The sequence below is a fragment of the Fusarium phalaenopsidis genome (genome assembly GCF_050370095.1).
Source record: "Fusarium phalaenopsidis strain FUZ10S chromosome Unknown contig_32302, whole genome shotgun sequence".
NCBI classification, from domain to species: Eukaryota; Fungi; Ascomycota; class Sordariomycetes; order Hypocreales; family Nectriaceae; genus Fusarium; species Fusarium phalaenopsidis.
Genome location: NW_028145405.1, coordinates 3,797,103 through 3,813,761, shown reverse-complemented (window position 1 = coordinate 3,813,761; position 16,659 = coordinate 3,797,103). Strand labels below are relative to the sequence as shown.

The window sequence follows — 16,659 nt, the reverse complement described above, 5'->3', positions numbered from 1 at the left end:
TTCCAAAGGAGAACGAGGCGCCCTAGCTCGGCGTCATCCTTGACAGTGGGTCAGATGGGCGACGCAGGTTCCCGTCCCTCGAAGCAGGGGTGGGCATGCTTCGATGTGGCCATGAGACTCTTCCGTTGGTCTGCGGTCGACTTCTAGCCTAGGACTAGAACTGCTGGACGGGCGTTCGCGCTGTTCAGCTTGCCACTAACCAGGCACATTGATTGCCTAACCCTTGTCAACAGCACTCTTCGTAAGGATGATATAGGTGCTGGCTTCACGTACGTATGATGAGCATCTGATGTCTCTTGGCACTTGCTCAACTCCAGCACGGATCCATTTTGGAACGGTTCTTGATTTCCCCAACAAGTGTGCAGCTAACATCGGGCACTGCTGTTCCCAGCGAGCCCTACCCTTGCTAGTGTGCTCTGCGCATTTTTGGTGCTTCTGCTGCACGGCTTCGTCGAGGCCTAGGAGATGATGGAAGCACCCCTTCTTGGGTTATACGATGATGGAACCCGAGGACTTGTAAAACAGCTCTTGAGCCGTCTGGCGCCTCTACGGCACTTTATATCCCTTGGGAAGAGAGGCGATGGCGCAGAGTTGGCCAGTCGAGAGACGGCTGCTCATTACGGATGCAAGTTCACTGTTTGATGCCGTTAGGGATTGATCATGGCACCGAAGGGCCTCACAAGGCAATGTTGGGTTTGCCAAGGTGGAACTGGAAATGAGAGTTGCGCGCTGGGGGGGCGCTCCATCACTCCCCAAATCTTGGGTCTCCTTCTGCATAGAGCCGCAGGGTGGACCGCCCAGCTGCAAGAAGGCGCCGGGACGGGTCGGGGGTGGGGCGGAATGCCGGATGCTGGGTCCCGTCCGGTTGATGGTTCCGCGGCTTCGCGGCTTCCTACCGTCGCCGCCGACAGCCTGGAGCTCCCGAAGGCCGATGATTTCACAAGGAGGATGGAATCGGCCAGGCGGTGTGTGAGTAGGCTGTTTCTCCCACCCCCCCTTTGACCCTTTTTCTACTTTGCTATCTAAAACGGCTGCCGATCTCGGTCGATTTTTTTTTTCTTCTTTTGTTGTGATGACTTGTCGGTAGCTCGTCTCAAGTGGATAAACACCTCCTGTCCGTCATCTCAAACATCCGACAGACAGCTTGCCAAGCTCCAGCTTCTATCCCTCGTCTCTAGCCTGTCGCCCGTCGAGCTCGACGCCTGAGAAAAAGTCCAATCATGTGGCATCTTGCGGTTTGGTGGTGTTTTCTTGCACATGGCCCCACAGGGAGAGGAGGAAGACAAAAAGTAACACCTACCTTTTTGTGCATGGACGCGTAGGCCTGGTAGGACTTTTAAGTCGTCGTTGCTGATAAGGACGCCACCACGTCGACGGCCGTTTAGACGGCCGCGAGCACGGAATCGCCGCGACGAGTACCCATCTCAGGATCTTGGATCGGACCACGAGAACAAGGTCGGCTGTAGGATCTAATATTGGAAACCTTAAGATATAGGTATCCAGGGATTCAGACAGCATCGTGCGGAGCGAGTAGGTATCCATCTCCCTTCTCGGGCTGGCCGGGCATGTTGCGATTCCATTGGGATTCGGTGCGAGAACGGTGTGTATTTCTTGGGCGTCGGATGTGACTTCGGGCGGGGAATCGGTTCGCGAATCGATTTCGAGGGTAAACAACGTCTTTGAAGCAGGAGCGTGAACGGACAGGATGGGACGTCGAAGACAGAGAATACGAGAACAGGCAGAGCTTCTGTAGGGAAGAGGCCCGTTCTATATACCTACTGCGTGCCTGGCCCGGATCCGCAACGGAACCTGAACTATATCAGTAAGTATGAAAGCTACGAGTGTGTTCCGTCGCATTTGCGATGGGCGCCTCAATTGAACCGGCCATCTGTGAGAATACTGTGGCTGTGATTGTTGGACCAGGCTCCGGACCGTCGCTGACAGCGAGTGTGTGGCATTCGGAACAGTCTTACCGATCGCGCATAGATAAGATCCCACCGCGGATAGATAAGACTTACACCAGGTCGTCGACCAGATTCATCAACCCAGATGACGACACTGATGAGTATCACGGGCTCCTCGGGCGCCGTAGATATATCGCGGGCTGGTTTATAGACTGTGAAGTTTGAGTATATATTGTCCGTCTTGTTCTCACATTATGAATCTCAACCACCACCCAGCATCAACTCTTGAGCACCTGTCTACACATCCCCTTTTATACATTTACATACACACCTTTCCACTAACCTCCTTCACACCTTTCAAATGTCAACCATGCAGAAGATCTTCGACGGCTTCCAGGAGCGCCAGACAAGACTTGAACAGTCCGAAAACCCTCTCTCTCACGGCGCAGCCCTCATTGAGGGCCAGGTCTCCCCATTGTACGAGGCCCGAATCCCCATCCTCGACCAGGGCTTCCTCCACAGCGACCTCACCTACGACGTACCCGGCGTGTGGGATGGGAAGCTGTTTCGTTTTGATGATCACCTGGACCGCCTTGAGGCGAGCTGTAAGAAGCTGCGCCTGAAGCCTCCCATGTCGCGGGATGAGATCAAGCAAGCAACTCTTGACTTGATCGCAAAGAGTGGCATTCGCGATGCCTATGTCCAACTCATCGTCACACGTGGGTTCCGCTTTGTTCGTGAGCCCGTATCTAGCGACACGCCCGACAACAACTTCATCTACATCTTGGTGATGCCGTACATCTGGATCATGCCCCCTCAGCTGCAGCAGTTTGGCGGCGAAGCCATCGTCGCTCGCACCGTTCGACGTATCCCACCTGGCGCCATCGACCCTACGGTCAAGAATCTGCAGTGGGGAGACTTGATCAGGGGTCTCCTTGAGGCTCAAGATAGGGGATCGCAGTATCCCTTCCTGACCGACGGGGACGCCAACATTACAGAGGGAGCTGGGTATAACATTGTCTTCGTCAAGGACGGCGCCCTCTTTACGGCTAGAAAGGGCGTCCTGGAGGGTATTACCCGACGAACTGTCTTTGATGTCGCTGAAGCGAACAATATTCCCATCCATATCGACGACGTGCCGACAAGCTTGGCGTTTGAGGCTGATGAGATATTCATGTGCACCACGGCGGGTGGTGTCATGCCTATCACGAAGCTTGAGGGGAACCCTGTGGGCAATGGGGAGATTGGTCCCATCACCAAGTTGATCTGGGACGGGTATTGGGCTCTGCATTATGACCCTAAACACACCATCGAGATCAAGTATGAATGATTTCCTAGGTGACTGCAGATATGAAGGCTTAAGGAGCTGTCGAGGAGGACTCTGGTGGATTTATGCGCTTGCTATTTCTTCAGGGCCAACTGCGATAACTTGGTCCTCTTTAGTTGCTTCCATTGGCCTGTTCTGAAATCTGCGTCCTAGGTTCGGCAATTTCGTGTTATATGATCATGAGTTTGATAAACAATGCTGGTGTTCTGAAGTTCGTCTCTCATCGTGAAAGTAGCCAAAACATGGACCTGGTATCCTCAATTCAACGCCAGCGCAACCGGCTTCCGACCGAAAGCAAGATCCCTTACACTTATAAAGTCCCGAATGTGATGTCATGTTTTGAGATGGCTAGGTACAGCCCATACGGCCCATACATCAGTGGATCTGGGTCATCCCAGAGGCGCTGCAGTAAATTCGATGCCCTGATACTGTGCTTCATTCGATATCTTGAGTTGCGCAGGGTCCTGGACAGCGACTGTTGCTGATCTTCTTGAGTGGTGCAAGAGCCAGCAATGAGGGATGGCCACATTAAAGTCGCCGTCCACTGAGACTGGTGCAGCTTTCGACCCGATCCAAAGATGATGTCGACGTGGTCCTGCAACTGGGAGATGATTCCGGAGCTTAAGATGGATGAACCCTGCATCGCTGCGATCAAGTAGATTTCTATGCTGTGCCGTAGAGCTTCGGAAACATTTGTCATGGAGTCTTTGTCATGGAAGCTATCAGTTGTAGCTTGTGAGACGTTCCAATCTTGGAGGCGCCTCTGGATCGTATCATGCAGCTCTACGCAACCAGGTGAAGGCTCATCAGCACCGGCCTCTTGTTCAGTCAATCTCTGCCCAAAAAGAAGAGATGCCTGCGGTATCAACTCAAAAAGACCGTGGAGACCAGCAAACATGATGCCAAACGTCTGGTAATGACTGAGGCTGTCGAGTGAAGTGACGAAAGGATCCAGAGGAAACGTGCGTTCAGTCAAGAGACCATATGGAGTTAGACAATTGGTGACGACGAGGTACGAGTACAGTTCGAGGCCGAGCCCGAAATGTGTCGTGAGGTCGTGTGCTAAGGGAGTCGACTCCTGGTACTTTAAGATTTTAAGGATTATTTCTCGACTGGCGCGGAGATGGCGAAATAGGGCTTCTCCGTTTACCCCTGAGATTGCCTATATGACGAACTTGGTATTGACATGGAAGGGCCAACAGCTGGGAGGGGCTAGTACTAACCTCAAAGTGACACAATATGACTAGAATCAAGAGTAACCGAACAAGTTTCCTAATGTCCGAGGCTTGTAGTTCTGAAAATTCAACTCGCAAAAGCCTAATAAGACTACTGTAGTGACACAACGTCGCTTTCTGGGCAGCCCCATCGGAACCGTCCTCAAAGTTCATGTGTGCTCCGCTAACAACTAGGACGCTGTGCATGAGAAGATCGTCCACAGAGGCAGCGGGAATAATCTCGGTGATGAATGCGTTTTCGTTGGCCGGCATAGGGAGCATGGTTGCGGTTGTGGTGAGGTAGTGTTGAAGCAGGAGAGGGGATTCGGGAGTGAGTGTGCAAGATCGGGTGAGATGCGTGAAAGATCCAAAGGATATCGTCCATAAGCTTTCTTTCACCGGTTTCTCAGCTTCTGCAGCTCGTGAGACAATCTCACCAGAAGGAGAGGTCAAAAAGTCTTGACTGTGAAGAGCAAGATCACTCTGGCCGGGATCTTGCTGGCGTGGGCTTGGTGGTGATGATGTTCGATGGTCTTGTTCCACTGGCCAATTGCATTCAAGATAGTTCCGCCTGCATCCTATGCACCGTGGTCTCTCCTCGTTGCATTTCTTTCTCCGGGACCGACATGTAAGGCATCCGTTCCGCGAACGTTTGAACTGTCCCCGCCGACCAATGTACGGCCTGGACCGAGCGACACCCGGGACAGCCTGGGCACCCGCGGGTCCCGAGTCTGTACCTGAAAGTGACATTTCTGTGGGTTGTTTGCGTTGCTGTCGTAAGATTGGTTGTGCAACTGGCGGCGAGAATGTGTCAAGGCCGAGTCTTTGTAGAGAGACGTCGCGAAATTCAGGTGGGACAGCGCGTTCTGTCTTATCTATCCGCTATCGAAGCGCGCAAGGATGGGTTGAATTGAAAGCTAGCCGGGGTTGGTGTCCGCGGACCCCGAACGTCGACACTTGGCGTCTGACCTTACCCCATAGTCTCTTTAACTGGTAGTTATAGAGTTATTCAAGTATAAGGACGGACCTTATTATATTTTGCCACCGAGGTAGTCACGGTTACTGAAATTTGCTACATAGACATCTTTAGACGAAACAGTTTCACGGGGTGTGGTAGTCGTATTGTTCGAGGTCTCCAAAGTCTACTTCACTCTTTATTCGACTACCAAGTCAGCAGCCTGTCAGGAAGATTATCTGGGTATCTTTTATTAGATTGGAGGAACTAGTCAAGGGGGTTAAGGAATAAAAGGAATACTAAAATATAAAGAGAGTTATCTAACTCCTTATAATTTTAATAAAAAATTTATATAAAATATACTAAAAAAAAATCAGAGGTGAATCATCACTAAGGTAATACTTTAGAGCCTTTTTATTCTTTTTATTACTATCTTTAGGAGAGAATTAGCTAATCGGTCCATACTGGTGTCTCATTTCTTCCTCCACCCGGGTGCCAATTGCGCCTCTATTCAAGTCCCAAGTGAGCTTCTTTAGCCTCGCTGGTAGCTGGGCAAGTTCAATCGCTAAGAACTCACCAAGTAAAGATCTGAGATCACCTTGGCTTGCATAAGGATACATAAGGCAGGGCATCCTTGCTCTCTCAAAATGCAGGCCTAATGCTAGCCCCGATCTGCTAGCTTCATCATGGACCATCATGACCAGTCGAGGCCAACCATGTGGCGCCCAAGGATGGGCTTGGCTTGCTCAGCCCCCTTCGCCGTCCCCCGCAAGACTCTCTGAAGACTTCAACGTCCACACCCGAAGTCTGAATCGACAGTTACAATGAGTGATACACAAACCGCAGAGACGCAAGCAGCGGAGGATGACGCCTTTGTGGCAGAGGCACTCGGCAGATTTGAGCAGCAATGGCTCCCAGCACAGATGCAAGACAACAATGCCCCGGCGCTCGCCAACACCTGGAGGGACTGCGACGATATGCTGTCAAGATTCACCCGCGGCGATCCCATCACCTCTGACTATTCGGACTTTAGACTCGGTATCTGGACGCAGCAAGATCGCCTGAAGGACTGGGGAAGACAACTTGGTTTCCCACGTATGCTTGATCCGAACGATCATGGCCCTCTCGACCCCCGCCTCACGGTCCCTAGGCTCACCCAGGGCGCATTCGACTTTCTCGACGACATCGTCAAGTCCGTCGCACCGCTTATGCCACTTTCTAGAAGGCACACGAGGCCGGACCTAGGGTGTTATCTCGGGCCTCCATCGATGAGCTTGAGAATCAGCAGTGCGACGAGGTGGCATAGGAAGGATAAGAAGACTTTTGTGTCTCTCAGTCGGGGCATCCGCGAATGCATCAACTTGCTGTTTGTCCTGTTGGCTGACGCAGATGCCTATATCTTGCTCAACCCTGTTCCTAGGACTGTGGAAGGGCCTTCCAAGACCGAGGGAGTAGCAGAGTCAAGACGTCATGGATTTGCGAATAAGCCGATAACCTCTGGTATAGAAAAACCGAGCGAGGGAGACAGACCTTGCGGCGAGAAGTCTAGGGCGAATCCGGGCAACCAGCAAACGCAGTTTCGCAACTTGACTACCAAGGATGACATGAATCTAATGTCAAGCAACTCGACGACAAAGATCACACGAGGAGCATGCTACGAATCACCGTAGTCAGGGACAAACATCTCGCCAGTGCGAACATGGAGTGGGAAGGCATCAATACAAGGATGTCCAGGAGAAGCAACAGGAGATGGAATACGTCAGCCCAATTAATTCATCATGGTGTGGGTGACCCCTTGCGGCAAACCCGCGTTTATACTGACAGAAACAGCCTTGATGTACGCCACAGCGGAGATAAACAATGGCATCAGAAACATGCAACGCAGCTATAGTGAACAAGACAGCGAGGTATGTTGATCTCGAGCCCCCTCGTTGCCATTCTGCCACATCGACTCACGCAACCATGACAGGCCAGTCGCAAGTTCGATGGGAAATAGCCTGGAAAACGAACTGTCCAAGGATTTGCAGCAGATTTGAGCGACTGGGAACGTGACGTTCAGCCTACAATTAAAGGAGATGGTACTTACAATACTACTGCCGTCGTTCCCAACCACAACCTCGACCAGCTTGTCGAATGGTTGGACGAGCTACAACAACGCAAAGCATTGCCAGAGAATAGAACAGAACAATCGACACTCGAGCACATGCAAAAGCTTCTCGGCCCGGCCAACACCCAATGTATCAAGGCTCCTACGTACGACCTGGACCATCAGATTCAGGATCTGCTTGCTACCTTGAATCGTGTCGATATCTTTCTAGACTATGACGAAGTCGTCTCTCCCGCGAAGATGTGGTTATCTGGCGACTCAATGAGATTAGAGATGCTATTTCAGATGATCGTCGCATACGAACTTAAGCTACGCCTTGAGAAAACCACAACCAACTTTACGATGAGCAACCAAGTCATGGCGGCGATGGAGATGGCAGGTCGATGGATCAAGGGCGTACGCATCAAGAATGTCTCAGGGACCGAGTATGAGCCATACTACGATTTTGAAGAACTAGTTCATGGTGAGCAAATTGATGGTTTGGTTTGATTCGCAGAGCTTATGGAGTGGCCTGGTCTGAACGAGATGCAGGAATTCCTGGAACCTCGGGGGGCCACCGCTCTGCCATCTGCAATGGGCACGCACAAGCTATTAGACTGGGCACCCCTCTGCTGGACTCGTGTTGGATGTGCGATCATACTGGCGCTCTAAGTACGTGCTAGGCCGTGTTTTTGGCGGAATGAAGGGTGTCAAGGCGGCCAACGGCTAAGTTGGACCTTGTCCTCCAGTTCTGCACAACGACGGTCAAGTTGTCAGGTCTGGCTGGTGGCAGATTCAGGAGAAGGATGTGCCTTTTGGCCAAGTCTCCAGAGAGCTAGCAGAAAACTCGAATCCTCAGGTTTCAAATGAGCAAGTCAAGTAGGTGGGAACAGTTCCTCCTCGAAACTCGCCAACCAGGATCAAGTTCTCGGGCTTGCAGTTCCTCAGAGCAAAGGTAGCTGACCTTAGAGACGTTGCTGACGAGTCAAGAAGGGCTGTCTTGACATTTCATATCAACGAAGGCCCGATAGCCTCTCCTCGAGCTGAAATACAACCCAACCTTTGTCGCCGGCCCTCAATGCATCGACGGCCCGCACCTCGTCGACCTGCGCGATATGCCGAGGCTCGAGCACGTCGTAGACGTTGCTGACATCGGAGATCCCTTCAAGTCTGTGCCTGAAGACGAGAGGGTGTTGATCATTGACGCTACCGGGGAGGGAGATTGTGAACTACTGGCGAGGGCATGGTGTTCGATGGAGGGCAGGCATGCTGTCATCGCCAAAGCAGACGAGGGGACTTGCTTCACCTGCGCTGTGAGGGCGGCCGGTGATCAGGGCTTGGGACTTGGTTGCCTGATATGGGTGTGAGCCCGAACGGTTGTTAATTGTTGACAAGCCATTATCCGAGAATATCAATGGCCTAAAGAATTTGTATAATTAATATTTATCTATAAAGTAATTTAGTGATTTTGACACAAGTTTCACTCCTATGCAAGCCTAGCACACCTAAAACCTCCACGCAGCTCGCGCCAACATACAAATTATTGAGCTAACATGGAATGCTTCTAGATTTGTATAGCAAGAGCTCGTGAACGGTAACACCGATTTGTGGCAATCTCGTCCTCTATCAACACTTAGAGCATCTCAGAGCTTTGTTGATTGAGTACATAGATAACGTATGCATGGGTCTCTCGTCCCACAACACAAAAACAAGTATATTTGGGTCTGGGGAGCAAATGGGGCCCTGAATGCCAACTGAGCCGTGGCCTCCAGTGTGCTAACGCGCGTATTACCCAAGACAAGGACTCGTCAGAGCGTAGAAGAGCCTTAAACAGGTTCTATCAAGATATCCAGAGGAGCAGTCTACTTGATTAAAGTTGGTAAAATTAGAGATTCTAGATGTACCCCATCGTAAAGGGTAGTGTTTCATCGACAGTTAAACACCCTGCCATTCTTAGGGACACAGGTTAAATCACAATAGTCGACGGAAAAATATCTATCTTAACGCCTGTATTATCTAGTTTTTGATGCTAGCCAATTAAGTTTAAGAGTAGGTACAAGCTCTGGGCTTCTTTGAGCGACAGATGGGAGCCACTTCTTATATGCATCTTCATCAGTCACCATTTTACGTGTAGAGATCCTCCTGCTTGTCCTTGTCCTTCTGACGATGCCACTTCTTCAAAGCCGGTTGAAGACTCTTCCATCTCCCCATCACAGCCTGTCGCTCATGGTTTGATGCGGCTTTGAAGTCGTCCTCGCCCTGCTGGATGCGCGACGCAACAAGGTAGTTAGGCACGCCGCTTGAGAACATGCTCCGGACGTGAGCGTGAACGCCTTGCATCGGGTAAGCCGCGATACCAAAGATGCCTGGAACGAAATAGTTAGCTAGAAGAAGAACAGAGGAGAGGAGAGGAATCTTGCCAGCTGCAGGCTTGAAGATCAGGCCGCCCACGCCCTTTCCAAAGCCCTTGACAAGTCCAATGGGCCCATCTTTGACGGCGCCCTTCCACGGCTGCACCGCCAGACCCGCGACGCCGTCGTAGAATCCCAATGCCAACTCTTTGCCCGCCACCTTGAGGCCGCTGCAGAAGCTATCAATCTTGTCCGGCTGACGGATCAGCTCGTCATGGTAGAGACGCGGCGCGTACTTGAGCCCCTTGGCCAGCCCGACGCTGAAGTTCATGGGGGACTTGACGGCTGCCCCGACGATGCCGCCGACGCCCTCGCCCACCTGAAAGGCTGCCCTCTTGGCGACTTCGGCTGCATGGCTGTTGCTTGATTCCTGCTGCTCGATCTGATTGTTGTCACCCGATAGCACCTGGAGTTGCTGCGAGGCGTGCATCTTAGAGGAACCGGGGGCGTTGGGGGGTTCCTGGGCATTTGAAGATGGCCTAGGGGATGGTGATTTCCCTCTCTTATTACTCGCCCGGATTCCCTTGATCACGTTATTAGGGACGGTGGCGATACCGGCGGCGATGCTGCTCATGTCTCCTATGAGGGCAGCTGTAGTAGCCGAGAAGGGATCCCATGGCTGTTCCTCAGTGCTGTATTCAATTGACCTGTATCTGTTTTCATGTTAGTCGGAGGTAACTTGCTAAGGATAGCGCATGTTACAATAGGGGCAGGGAGGTTTTCACTTACAGTTTCAAGCCTGAGTACTCTAGCTCTCCAGCTCTGACAAGTACTGCAGCAAAGGGACTCAGCTTGACAGTCGTTCTCCTCACCTTCCACGCGGCACATCTCCCTGGGGCGGCATCACACACAATCTTGCGACTCTGGAGCTGGCGGTGGAAGCTCCGACAGCCTTCGGCCGTTCCAGCTTCCTCTTGGATCCTGGCACCCAGCTCTTGGGCCCTGGTCTGGGTCTCCGGCAGCAGACAGTAGCGGATCGCCGCGGCGAGCTTCTCAGCTGTCAAGTCGGTGTGTGGGATCGGTTCGGGACCAGCGCCGGCTCGGCTCACCATGGCGCCCCAGAAAGGCTGGTCGCCAAAGAAGGGAACTACAGCGGTTGGACGACCGGCCTTGATGCCGGCAGAACAGGTGCCTGCGCCGCCGTGGTGGCACACGGCTGAGACGCGACCAAACAACCAATCATGGGGTACATTTCCGAGCATGAAGACTCCCTCGGGCACTTGATCATCCCCTCCGATGCCGCCCCAGCCTTTGGATACAAGAGCTCGGACTCCAGCTAGCCGTATTGCCTCGAAGATGGTCCTGGTGAGCTTGGCGGGGTCGTCCACAACGATGGAACCGAAGCCGATATAAACAGGCGGCGGACCGGCGTGAAGGAACACATCTAGGTCTTTTGGCGGCGTGAAGGACGAAGCGAGGTCCAGGAAGAAGAAGCCCGAGATGTCGATGTTATCACCCCAGTCTCCAGGCTTGGGAATAAGGGCCGGGGACCAGCAGTACGTGTATGGGACGCGAAGCCGCTCAAGCAGGCCAGGTGCCCACATGAGTGCGATAGGATCTAGCCCGAGCACCTTTGTCCTGAACCTGTTGACCACGTCTCCGAGTCCCTGCCAGGCCATGACCTCGACCATGGCGTACGACATGTAGTTGGATGAAGCTCCGTCGGTTGCTGAGTGCTGGATGTTGGCCAATGGATGTGGGAAGGCGGTCGTCGGTGACCATGGCATGGTGAACATGAAGTGCAGAGGGATGCCGAGCCTCTCGGCGATGTGAATATGGGCAAAGCTGAGCGGGTTGGCGATGATGGCGTCGGCAACAAACGGCCTTTGATCGTCAGAGGTGGCTTCCAAGCCATCGCCCGCCTCGATGCATGACCTCCAGCAGCCCAACATCATCTCCTCGATACCGCGGCGCCGCTTGCTCACCTCGCCCGTCTTCACGGCGTCGGCTCCAGGCATGAGCCCTGGGTTCTTGACCATAAAGGCCATGAGCTCAGCAGGATCGCCCCCGATGCTGAAGAACTCGAGGTCGTTTTCCCGGACAAACATGGCAAACGTCGGATGTGGTGCAGCCTAGAGTACTTAAGAATCCTCATGATCCACCTCCCATTTCCCATGTCTTTTTATCACCGCTCAGCATGCCATCGAGCAGCACCATCTCGACAACGATCTCCACGGATCTGAGCTCTAAATCCTTGGGGTACCAAGAGGACGATGTCATTCCGTCTAAGAGCCAAATTTACCGGACATTCGCACGCAGCAAGCAAGTATGGCAAAACTTGCACAAAAGGGCCACTTGCTCAAGAACCCTCTTGACACGATTCCATGTACCGTCTCAATATGCTTGTGTAGATGCATTTTGTGGTCTCAATATATATTGCACAGGCGACAATGCAACTGCTCGTGAGCCTGAAAATTAGTGAGATGGTTTCGTTTGAAATGCGTGGTTAAATCGCCGGGGGGAATAGAAGGGTTTGATCAGAATCCATGAGGCTGCGAGTACAGGCGGTCCATCGGCGAGGCAGGTAGGGGAGCAGTGGTAGCACGACGCCACCAGCTGGCCCGCTCGCTAATGCAATGCCACCCGAGCCCATGAAGATAATCGTGCCGAACTAGTTCCCGAGCTCCGCAAGCTGGATCGCGGGATGCGTCGGGCCGTGTTAGGTTCACTTGTGGGGAAGTGCGAGGTTAGGTCTCGTCGTGCGACCACGGATTTCGGTCGGATGGCATCGCGGGGAAACCTGGTTCGATGCGTACCGCCTTGGGCTGGAACGTCCCACACCGTGCGGCTGGCCTCGTGTGTCTACAATCCGGTACTTTGATCCTTTGTCACCGGTCTTGTGCCTTGCCGCACACATTCAGCCTTACTTGACGCGATGAACGTGGCCACTGTTATGATAAGTCATCGTTCGCGTCTCGACTTCCTTTGTCACACCACTACTCGCGGACACACCGAAGAGTTGGCGCCCAGTTTGGCCTTCGTGCTTCGTCCACTTGTCCTCCATCTGAGAGGCAGTGGCCTTGGCTCAGACTCCTGCGCCAATCATTTGCTCTAGAACGCTCAGCGCTGCCGTAACCTGCTGCATGTAAACGCCGTGGACCATACCGCCTCATCTTTGCGCATCTCTGGAGAGCCTGATCTGGTGCTCACCCACCAGAGACTTAAGAGCGTCTGAACTCCAATATGTTCCTCCTCTTGCTTACTGCAATATTTTTGCAGGCTTATGTATCTTCATCCCGACATCCATCCTTTGTTGCGATCGCTTATGAATACGACGTCAAATCTTTCTCTCTGTGCGACATCGAACGCCGGCCATGTCAGACCCTCAGAAGTACACGGTCGGCTGGGTCTGCGCTATTGCAACCGAGTACCTTGCTGCGCAACTCTTTCTCGACGAAGAGCACGAAGGACCTGAATCTGTATCCATTAACGATAGCAATAACTACACGCTGGGCAAAATCGGGAAACACTATATCGTCATTGCTGTCCTTCCCCATGGCGAATACGGCATATCATCTGCTGCTGGCGTCGCGCATGATATGCTCCACAGCTTTCCCAACATCAGAATCAGCCTAATGGTCGGAATCGGCGGCGGTGCACCGAGCTCTAAGCATGACATTCGCCTCGGGGACGTTATGGTCAGCGCCTCTAGCAACGGCACCGCCGCGGTGTTCCAGTACGACTTTGGAAAGGCCGTGCAGGGTCAGGAATTCCAGGAGACAGGATCCTTGAATCAGCCGCCGACAGTTCTGCGAACAGCCGTGAACGGACTCTTGACGCAGTACAAGCGCAAAGGACACCAGCTTGATGGATCTATCGCCGACATTTTGATGAAGAATCCGAGACTCAAGAAAGAGTTTCAACAGCCCGAGTCGAGCACCGATCGACTATATCAGCCTGGAAAAGTTCACCCCCCGGGTGATCAGTCCAGCTGCGCGACAGCTTGTGGCAGTGACCCATCGACCTTGGTAGTGCGACCAGATCGTACTGAATACGAAGACAATCCCGTCATCCACCACGGCCCGATCGCTTCCTCGAATAGGTTGATGAAGGATGCCTTGACTCGGGATGCGCTTGCAGCGAAGAAGGGCGTTCTATGCTTCGAGATGGAAGCGGCCGGGTTGGTGAACCACTTTCCCTGTCTGATCATCCGAGGCATTTGCGACTATTCCGACTCGCACAAAAACGAAGAGTGGCAGGGCTTCGCGGCAATGATGGCGGCGGCGTATGCGAAGGATCTTTTGCATCAGATACCGCCCAACAAGATCGAGGCCGAGAGGCCTGTTGGCGAAGTCCTCAACTCCAGTTAGTCTTGCATTTCAATTCATATATTATTTTCTTCTAACTTTGAACAGTTCAGCGAAGATTAGACCGCGTGCTTTCGACAGCAAATGAAACTAGGGATGCGATGGTCACGATGACATCTGACAGTCACCTCCACAATGTCGAGCGCTGGTTGTCCCCGCCAGACTATTCAATCAACGCCAAACTGGCGAGAAAACGCCGGCACGCCGGCACTGGAACCTGGCTTCTTGACAGTCCCGCCTTCCAGGAGTGGAAGCTCGGGTCGCGACGACACCTGTGGCTCTACGGCCTGGCAGGATGTGGCAAGACTGTTCTGAGTGCGACGATTCTTGATAATCTTCCGCAAACGGACACCCGCACCACGCTTGCATTCTTCTTTGACTTCAACGACTCCAGAAAGCAGACCCTAGAGAGCCTTCTACGCTCGCTGGCGATTCAACTTTACCGTTCTGGGGGCAAAGCGGCGAAGGAACTTGACAGTCTTTTCACTTACCACGACAATGGACGGAGGCAACCCGATACGAGTGCCTTGTCAGCCTGTGTTGACACGATGATTCAAATCACTGGAAAGGTTGCCGTCATCCTCGACGCTTTGGATGAGTGTACAACGAGAAAAGAACTTCTGTCATAGATGCGAGGCTTTGCCTCTGGCAACGCCCAGCTTATTGTGACTGGCCGGCTGGAACCAGACTTCAATCGCGAGATCCCTTCACTTTTCGATGAGCGTAACTGCGTTTTGCTCGACAAGAGGGCTATCAACGCCGACATACGCTCCTACGTCAAGGCAGCGCTTGAGCAGAATCCCGATTTCGTTGACAAGAAGTTATCTCAGGATCTCCTAGGGAAGATTCGGGACAAGGTCGGAGACGGAGCTGACGGGATGTGAGCTTTTTCCCAGATCATCTATACTGCCAAATAACTCTCTGACATTCGTCGCAGGTTTAGGTGGGCAGCTTGTCAATTGGACAGTCTTGCCGAATGTCTAAGTCCCAACGCCATCGAGACAGCTCTCGAGTCTTTGCCTCGTGATCTGAATGAGACTTACTACCGCATGCTCCAGAACATACCCCCGACATATAAGAGCGGCGCGATTCGTCTCCTACAGTTTCTCGTCTACGCCAAGCGGCCCCTGAAGCTGTCAGAGGCTGTAGAGGTGATAGCCACGCAGATAGATCGAGAGCCTCGACGGTTTCATGTCGGGAACAGACTATTTAGTGGGACTGATGTTCTGCGATACTGCCCCAGCTTGGTATTAATCGCTGATGTCACAAGATATGGCGAGACTGTGCAGGAGCTCCACCTTGCCCACTTCTCAGTTAAAGAGTATCTTCTCAAGGAAGACCAATTTGACCTCAAAAGTGCCAGCATTACCATCACCAGGACCTGCTTGACTTATCTTACGGACATCAAGAGCAGCCACAGTAGAATCAAGCATGATTTCCCGATGGCACGATATGCGGCAGAGTTCTGGATGGATTATGCTGTTTCGGCAGAGACTTCGGAAGACATTGTTCGAACAACAGTCAGCTTTTTACAAGACAAGACGACATTTCAACGGTGGGGTCGATTGTATCAGGCCGACAATGCATGGGTTAAAAACCCAGGACCCCCTCGAGCGTCTGCTCTATATTATGCTTGTCTGGGTGGACTCACAAGGGTTGCACGAGGCCTGATGGACGAGGGAGTGGATGTCAACGCGCAGGGCGGCTACTATGGCAACGCTCTACAGGCTGCGTCAGAAGGAGGCCATCTGGAGATTATGCAGCTGTTGCTAGACGAGGGAGCGGATGTTAACGCGCAGGGCAGCGAGTATGGCAACGCTCTGCAGGCTGCGTCAGAAGGAGGCCATCTAGAGATTGTGCAGCTGCTGCTAGACGAGGGAGCGGATGTCAACGTGCAGGGCGGCTTCTATGGCAACGCTCTGCAGGCTACGTCAGAAGGAGGCCATCTAAAGATTATGCAGCTGCTGCTAGACGAGGGAGCGGATGTCAACGCGCAGGGCGGCTTCTATGGCAACGCTCTGCAGGCTGCGTCACGGAGAGGCCATCTGGAGGTTGTGCAGCTGCTGCTAGACAAGGGAGCGGATGGCAACGCTCTGCAGGCTGCCTCACAAAGAGGCTACCTCGAAGTTGTGCAACTACTCAACCAAAGGAACGCCAATAGAACGGCCCGAAAGCGATCCGGCTCGGCATGCCCAAGAGACCCGTCGAAGCATCCTAGGCTCTTGGACCCTACCAAAGTTGATTGATACCCTTGTCATACCTAAAGCCAGATCTCCAGCGAACGCACTGCTATTGCCATGGTCCCTCGCTCAATCACTCACTCTATCAACTTTCTGTTTTCATTGGCTCTTCTCATAACCTCAGCGTCGAGGTAGTTATTGGATGTATTTAAACAGCCACCTCCCTTGAGCAACCACTCACAGGACACTTGACTTCTATTTATGTATAAAGTAGC

General features: G+C 52.7%; 5 protein-coding genes across 5 annotated transcripts; 3 read left to right on the top strand and 2 right to left on the bottom strand.

Moving 5' to 3' along the window:
- Nucleotides 1–2,274: 2,274 nt before the first annotated feature.
- On the top strand, nucleotides 2,275–3,234 carry LRP88_08546 (aminotransferase class IV; the record flags this gene model as incomplete). Its single annotated transcript, XM_083245049.1, has 1 exon — nucleotides 2,275–3,234. The coding sequence occupies one exon, from the start codon at nucleotides 2,275–2,277 to the stop codon at nucleotides 3,232–3,234; it is 960 nt and encodes a 319-aa protein (XP_083099543.1).
- A 307-nt stretch (nucleotides 3,235–3,541) lies between these two features.
- LRP88_08545 (uncharacterized protein) lies at nucleotides 3,542–4,727 on the bottom strand (the record flags this gene model as incomplete). Its single annotated transcript, XM_083245048.1, has 2 exons — nucleotides 3,542–4,293; nucleotides 4,571–4,727. The coding sequence occupies 2 exons, from the start codon at nucleotides 4,725–4,727 to the stop codon at nucleotides 3,542–3,544; spliced, it is 909 nt and encodes a 302-aa protein (XP_083099542.1).
- A 1,497-nt stretch (nucleotides 4,728–6,224) lies between these two features.
- LRP88_08544 (uncharacterized protein) lies at nucleotides 6,225–8,216 on the top strand (the record flags this gene model as incomplete). Its single annotated transcript, XM_083245047.1, has 3 exons — nucleotides 6,225–6,587; nucleotides 7,397–7,970; nucleotides 8,170–8,216. 3 exons carry the CDS (start codon nucleotides 6,225–6,227, stop codon nucleotides 8,214–8,216), a joined length of 984 nt encoding a protein of 327 aa, XP_083099541.1.
- Nucleotides 8,217–9,610: 1,394 nt separating this feature from the next.
- LRP88_08543 (glycosyltransferase) lies at nucleotides 9,611–11,945 on the bottom strand (the record flags this gene model as incomplete). The annotated part of the gene is made up of 2 exons (XM_083245046.1): nucleotides 9,611–10,550; nucleotides 10,627–11,945. 2 exons carry the CDS (start codon nucleotides 11,943–11,945, stop codon nucleotides 9,611–9,613), a joined length of 2,259 nt encoding a protein of 752 aa, XP_083099540.1.
- A 1,266-nt stretch (nucleotides 11,946–13,211) lies between these two features.
- LRP88_08542 (uncharacterized protein) lies at nucleotides 13,212–16,450 on the top strand (the record flags this gene model as incomplete). Its single annotated transcript, XM_083245045.1, has 4 exons — nucleotides 13,212–14,202; nucleotides 14,253–14,779; nucleotides 14,834–15,084; nucleotides 15,142–16,450. 4 exons carry the CDS (start codon nucleotides 13,212–13,214, stop codon nucleotides 16,448–16,450), a joined length of 3,078 nt encoding a protein of 1,025 aa, XP_083099539.1.
- Between the last annotated feature and the right edge of the window lie 209 nt (nucleotides 16,451–16,659).